Raw genomic sequence first — 7,115 nt, forward strand, 5'->3', positions numbered from 1 at the left:
TGAGAGCTCCTACCTGGAGATCTACAGTGAGGACAGACAAGACCTTCTAGGAGCTGACACCAAGCAGAAGCTGGAGGTGAGGCAGGCTCAATGTGTCTTAATTAAGTGCTTTAAATATCTCAGATGGATGTTATCATGACTTACAGAAGTGCAACAAAGGTCTCTGTCAGAAGCCTGAGTGCCAGAATATGAAGTTACATGAGGAATATGGAAGCTAAGAGGGATTTTGAGGGACTTTAGTGAAAGTTTAGGAACAGGATGCAGTCGGAGACATGTCCAGTGTATCCCATGTGATAATGGCTGGTAGCTCAGCAGCAGCTCTGTGAAAATCCTTCACTGGACAAGGGTGGAATAAAATGCTCATGGGGCAATTTCTCCCTCATCCTCTTCATCTCATGCTTGTCTCTATAGCAAGAGGATTCTGGGCCTTATAAATGTTTAATCTGATCTAGTGGAGCCACGGATGATCTCTTTATCTGCCTAAACAAAAAAGGCTGATCCTTTTTGAGGGCACACAGCAGATATCACTCCCCATGGGAACACATGTGACATTTACAGGATCATAGGAGGGTAAACTCTCCCAAAATCCTAACCAGGGGGCTGATCTTTATAAAATTTACCTCCTGGTGGCTTTGCAGATGCTTTTGTATGTATTCCTGGAAGGAGCTAGAAATCTCCTGTCCCAATTTACTTCCTTGCAGGACTGCCCTGGTGTATGAAACCAAGGCAGTAGCACCTTGCAACGCTCTGGGATGGCAACAGACCCAAACTGCCTTACAGGGCAGGTATTTCTGACAGGTTTCTGCCTTCAAGGCAGGCAAACCCATCTCTGCTCCACGTTCCAAGCGTGCTTTGCCTGTCTCCTGCAGAGGGAGAGTGGGAGAAGGGGACTTCTTGCTGCAGTTTCCCTTCCTTTGTTCCCCATCGGCGGTGACAGGGGTTTCCATGGTGATATGGTTGGCACTGGGCGGGCAGGAGCTGGGCAGAGCAGTTTCCAGGGTAACTCTGCCACGCTGCCTGTTGCTGCCTGTGAAAAATGCATGTATTTTATGATTGGCTTTTCGCAAATATTAAAATGAATGTTATATGTGTTGTGTTAGAAAGTAACGCTGTATTAATTCTCTTAAGTAGTGTGTTAAATATAGTTTTAGGTTATAAAAATGTTAAAATAGAAACTATGCTATGTAAGGTACTTTTTTTAAAGAAAGGACTCGCAGCGAGATAGCAGCTACAGGACACCTGAATCTTTCAGAGAAAAATAATTTATTGCCCTCTTATCAGAAGAAACAAACTTCTTCCTGCCTGCTCAGCCCTGAAAACGCCATCAGGATTCAGAGGAAGAAGTTGACACTGCCCAGACAGAACCCTGTGTTTGAATGGAATTTATGCATCATGGATGAGGTGTATGAATATGCAACAGGCTGTTGCTTTTAAGGGTTAACCCTCTGTTAATGTGGGTCCTTTTTTGGGCTCATCCTGCCCAGAAAAAGGTACCCAGATGTCCATAACTCTTTGTATTTGTTGTCTCATATTGTCCTAATTCAAATTGTCCAAATTATTATTACTCTAATTGTATTACTATTTTTAGAACCATTTTATTACTATTAAACTTTTAAATTTTTAAAAACAAGTGATTGGCGTTTTTCACACCGCCTCCACCGAGTACTTGAGGGAGTGTGTCCTGCCCAAACAAATCCCAGGCTGCCCCACTGCACACCTCTGAGTCCTCCAGTTCCCCCAGAATCCCAGTTTTGTTCATTCCTTTGCCTTTCACCTCAGTGACTACAGCCATGTCCTGGGTCAGGTGTTCCTCAGGGACTCTGCAACACCCCCAGACAGAGCCAGGCCACTCCTGGGGTTCTCAGCAGCACAGAGCAGTCACAGTGCATGAACAGTGACTGTACCTGGGTTCATCCCGGGCATCATGGCTCTGGAACAAGGATAAATCCCACCCAGTTATGTGTTCAGCCACTTTTCCTCTGTTCTGTGGGGTTTTTTTAACAGCAAATGCTGTTTTACATCATTTCTTGTGAACATCACTGAGGTATCTGAGCCTCCTCTTTGGAAGTCACAGTGCCAAATGTGGTCTGTGCTGCTCCATCATGACAACCATATCTCGATATCCCAGCTGACACGATAAAGATAGTTTTGGTGATGATCTTAGCAGATGTGGGGTGTAACAGAGCTGTGGAAAATTAATTTAGCTCATTTAAAATTCCCAGTGTGGAGGGGGCTGGTGTAGGAGTGCAGGGATCTCTGGATTATTTTGTAATTTTTGTGTAGGTTTGATGGGTAACTCAAAATTTTGGATATTTCCATTGCTTATTAACATTCTGTATGAAACTTTTCATTTGTGCAATTGATAATTACTGAGAAGATGCTGTTGGGTATTTAACACTCTGTCTCAACCCAGAGTCCCAAATAGGACTTTTGTTCATTTAAAAATTAATTAATCTGGAGAAAAATGGTGACAGTTCACCTGTGTTTGATGGGTGGTACTTTGGGAATGTTGTCAGTGAGCTCAAGCCACCCACTCAGAGCAGAGAGTTTAGCAAAGCACTGGGAACAATATCTGGGAATATTGTATCTGTGCTTTGATATTAAAAAAAGCTTCCTATGGCTGAGGAGATCTTACAGCCTTTGCCATAATAGGTGAGATGTATTTTGATTCTTGTTTAAAATATGCAGCTTAATAATAGAGAAGGTGGAGGGTGGATGGAAGCTGGGTTCCTCATGGCCTGGGGGATGTCTGAATCAATCAGCAACTTTTAGCTTGAATTCTCTGAGCCATAAAGGTGGTTCCCTCTTTCTCTGTGGTTTTATTCCTCCTTCAGAAATCAGGCTTCCTGGTGGCAGTCAGATGTGTTTTAATTTCACTTAGCTCTCAAGGTTCTGGGCCATTCCCAGTGTGATTTTCCCTGGTTTCAGTGCCCCTTGTTGTCACCTGGCTTGTGTTATCCCGTTGGCAGCTGCAGGAGCACCCAGAGCAGGGGTTGTACGTGCAGGGGCTGTCCCTGCATGCTGTGCACAGTGTGAGCAGCTGATGGACAGGGGCTGCAGGAACAGAGCAGTGCCCTTCACCCTCATGAACAGGGGCTCCTCCCCTCCTGTGGAAATCTGCACTCTCAGTGTGTACCTGGAGACCCTGGCAGTGCACAGGGGCTGTGAGGCCGCTCATCATCCCTCAGCTACCCTTAGATCCCAAATGACTGTAGGTGCAGCAGAAAAATCCTCTTCCCTGGGGGGGTGTCAGAACGCAGGACATCCCTCTGGCTGCTCTGGATGGCTCAGGGGCTCAGAGACCTTGGCATGAAGCCAAAGACACCTGTGCCTTCAATTTTAACCTACAAAGAAAATTACCAATTTTGTGTGAAGATTTACGAGCCACGAGAGTTTAAATAGAATGATATTCCTTGTGTAAGGTATTCCCTGCGTAAGGTATAGTACTTCATGTGTAAGGTGTGTGTCCAGGCAGCTGGGCAGCCTTGGCTCAATCTGCTCCTGCCTTAGTGATGGGAATGGCACCAGCTCACTGGGTTTGACTCCTCATCAGGATCCTTCCCCTCATCTGGGGGGTTTGGGCCATGGCAGGGACACCTTCTCCTATCCCAGGCTGCTCCAAGCCCTGTCCAGCCTGGCCTTGGACACTTCTCAGGATCCAGGGACAGCCACAGCTGCTCTGGGCCAGGGCCTGCCCACCCTCACAGGGAAGGATTTCTGTATATCTCATCTAAATTTCCCTTCATGAAACAAACTGAGGAGGAAAAAATTGTATAAACTCATGGTCTGATCATGTTACTTGTAGAGGACTTTTGCTGAAACTGTAAATACTGTTGAAATATGTGGAGGGAGGTGTGTGTGTGTTCAGAGAGAGCAAGAACAGGCATGAATTTTTACTGTGGATCCTGTTGAGAAAAGCACTAAACTGTGCAGTGTTTACATTAAGTAGATATTTTCTTACTTCAGGGAGTCAGGGCCCAAAGCAGACAAAGAGCAGGGCTGGAACAGGACGTGGTGCCAGAACAGTCCTGGTTCTTGACTGTTGAGATGTTTCCTCCTAAGAGCTGACTGGGAATTGTTTCCATGCAGATGAGCAAGGCCAGGATCACCTCAGGGCTGCCAAACTCAACTTGGTGGATCTGGCAGGAAGTGAGAGACGGGCAAGGACTGGTGCCGCAGGGGAGAGGCTCAAAGAGGCCACCAAAATCAACCTGTCCCTGTCTGCCCTGGGCAACGTCATCTCAGCCCTGGTGGATGGCAGGTGCAGACACATTCCCTACCGAGACTCCAAGCTGACCAGGCTGCTCCAGGACTCCCTGGGGGGAACACCAGGACCCTGATGGTGGCATGTGTGTCCCCAGCTGATGACAGCTACGAGGAAAGCCTCAGCACCCTGTGCTACACAAGTCAGGCCAGGAACAAGCCCTGCATCAACGAGGACCCCAAGGACACCCTGCTGAGGGAGTACCAGGAGGAGATTAAGAAGCTGAAGGCCATTCTGGCTGGACAGATGGGCACAAGTGACTTGTCAGGTAGGAGAGCCTTTACTGGCTGCAGAGATGGCAAAAAAGGGAGTTTTACACATAAAATATTGGCTAAATTTTACCTCAACTTTTCCTTTACCTTTTGGAGGAAGAGTCCTTCATTCTGGTTGCAGACTTTTCCTTCCCTGCTGCCAAATTGACCTTATTCTACTGAGATGGCAAAGACCATCTCAATAATCCAGTGTTTTCAACAGTGGCAAATTCTGTTAGAAAAGGCTGGCATGATTCAAATCCATGGTTATTTTTGGTGATCGTGGCCAGAATTTGGTCAGTTGCAGAAGAGAAGTTTCAGGAGGAAGAACAAAAATGAGCTGCAAAAGAAATAATTCTGTAAAATTCTTTTTTGAATATATATATATGTATGTTTTCAAAGTAAGCATTCAGCCCCTTTTCTCCTGCAATGTATATTTTTGACACTACAAGAGAAGTTTTACCTTCCTTATTGCAGTGGCTGAGGACTCAGCCCAGCCTCAGCACACCTGCTCTGTCCTCTGGAGCAGGAATAGGAAATGTAGGAGCAAATGAAGGGAAGAGCAGTCTTTAGGGAGCTGATCACATTTGGAGAATTAGCCCCTAAAAAAGGGCAATTTTCAGCAGGGGAATAAGGCTGTAGGATGACTTTTCCCCTCTTTCTGCCCCCTTTCAGAAATAGCTGTGAACAAAGAAGGTAATTTCCTTGCACTTTTCATCTTCCTGGTGTCTTTTATCTCCCAAATCTGTAGCATAGCCCTGGAAACAAGTCCTGTTTTTCTTTGAAAGAGATACTTTTATGTATAAATACCATCCAATTACATTCACTTCAATTTTCCCCTGAAGCTGGAGCCTCTCCCTCTCTCCCCACACCCCTGGAGCCCCGGGCTGGCAGCGTTTTGGCAGTGAGTGCTGTTTGAAGGAGCACAGGGGTTTGCCATGTTCTTTCCTGGCACCCACCTTCTTTGTTCTCTTTCCAGGAATTCTGCAGACAATCCCACCCTGTGACTGTGAGTGATTTTTATTTCTACTTTGCTTTGTAGGGCTTCTACCTGCTGGGGCTGCTCACCTGGGAACAAATCCAGCTCCCCTGCCTCAAACCCCAGGTGGATCTGGAAGCAGAGAAGCAGCTGATCAGAGCAGTAAGTTGGGAAGAGTGGCTTTGACTAAAACTTTTTTCATAGTAATCATTACAAATATGGTTCAGCCTTTCCAGAACACTTCTCTTTTTCTATTTTTCTCTATTTTGTAATCCTTGGACTTCTCCTGTGAGCAGACCATGTGTTATGGAGGCTGTGTGCTTTATGATAACCCACCTCTTGTTTCCACTTCTCTGGGGATGGATTGGAATGGATTCCCAGGAAGAATTTTTGGAGGAACTACATGTGAAATTGTCAAAAAAGAGAGGAATAGAATTGAGGAAAGCAGTAGTCAAAGGTGTTAGGAAGAGTACAGAGATGAAGAAAAAGAGGAATACAGAGCCAGGAGGAGCCAGAGGGAAACAAAACCCTCTCCTTGCTCTTTAGAAGGTTCATTCCAGGGCACCACAACCAGCCAAGGCAGCCATTTTTAGGGCTCAACAGTCACTTTCATCAACAGCAATCACTCCTGTGTCAACTTAAGTCACAGGAAGAGCCAGTGAATACTGGTGGTGGAGTTGTGTTGGGATGGGCATAAGGTGTGACCTGGAATGGACCTGGATGGGACCTCAGGAACAGTCACAGGGCTGTTGCTGTGCCTTGCAGGAGTTCCAGGAGAGGCTGGCCCAGCTCCAGGCCAGCTACCAAGCGGAGCAGGCATCCAGTGCCTGCCTGGAGAAGGACATCAGCAGCCTGAGGGATGACTTTGATCTCAAGGTGTCTGTTCTCCAGCATCTCCTCAGGAAGGAAGCAGGTGAGGAGGCTGTGCAGCCCAGCCCAGGTTCCCTCAGCAGCAGCAGGGACTGGTTTTGCACTCACAGCTGTGAGTGCAAAACCAGGCCCTGCTGCTGCTGAGGGAACTCACAGATGTGAGTGCAAAACCAGTCCCTGGTCCGGAGGGAACTCACAGCTGTGAGTTCCCTCCGGACCAGGGACTGGTTTTGCACTCACTTCTGTGTCAGACACTGCAGCCTTTAAAATGCAGCAGGTGCTGCCACTGCAGCAAGTGCTGCCTGGCAGCAGCAGTCCCTGCTCTCCACCCACGCTCATCCACAGCAGGAGCAGGGACTCTGCCTCTCCAGGATTTAAGACTCTGTCCCAGTTTTGTCCTCTCCCCTTTTTCCTTGACTTCTTTCCCTGTCAGGACCCAACCCTGACCCTGACCCAACCCTGTAAGCCTTTAGGCAATGAAAAGCCTCATTTTTGAGTAAAACCCCTGCTTTTTGCCCACATAGCACAGTTCCCCCTGCTGAAGGCAGTGGCCCTGGAGCAGAGGTCACTGCTCTGTCCCCTCCCCCTGGACTCTCATTCCCGAGGGCAGGGCGGGGTGGCTGCCGCAGTCTCTTCCTCCGTATGCAAATGTGCTGCAGCACTTGCTCTCCCGGTGGATTATCCACACCATCGCTCACTGCAAGGCAGATATTCCTCTCACATCCCAGAAATTGCCTCCTCTCCCTCTCCA

The 7,115-nt window shown here is 47.4% G+C and overlaps 1 protein-coding gene across 1 annotated transcript in view; it reads left to right on the forward strand.

Moving 5' to 3' along the window:
* KIF17 (kinesin family member 17) overlaps positions 1-7,115 on the forward strand; it is a 24,439-nt gene that overhangs the window by 9,265 nt on the left and 8,059 nt on the right. Inside the window, 8 exon segments of the mRNA XM_031062968.1 lie at positions 1-76; positions 2,970-3,027; positions 3,030-3,128; positions 4,090-4,314; positions 4,317-4,532; positions 5,558-5,600; positions 5,602-5,656; positions 6,260-6,407. The exon segment at positions 1-76 is cut by the window's left edge and continues 35 nt beyond it. Of these exon segments, the coding sequence (XP_030918828.1) occupies positions 1-76; positions 2,970-3,027; positions 3,030-3,128; positions 4,090-4,314; positions 4,317-4,532; positions 5,558-5,600; positions 5,602-5,656; positions 6,260-6,407 (920 nt within the window).

The sequence above is a fragment of the Geospiza fortis genome, unplaced genomic scaffold (genome assembly GCF_000277835.1).
Source record: "Geospiza fortis unplaced genomic scaffold, GeoFor_1.0 scaffold4, whole genome shotgun sequence".
In the NCBI taxonomy this organism is placed as follows: Eukaryota; Metazoa; Chordata; class Aves; order Passeriformes; family Thraupidae; genus Geospiza; species Geospiza fortis.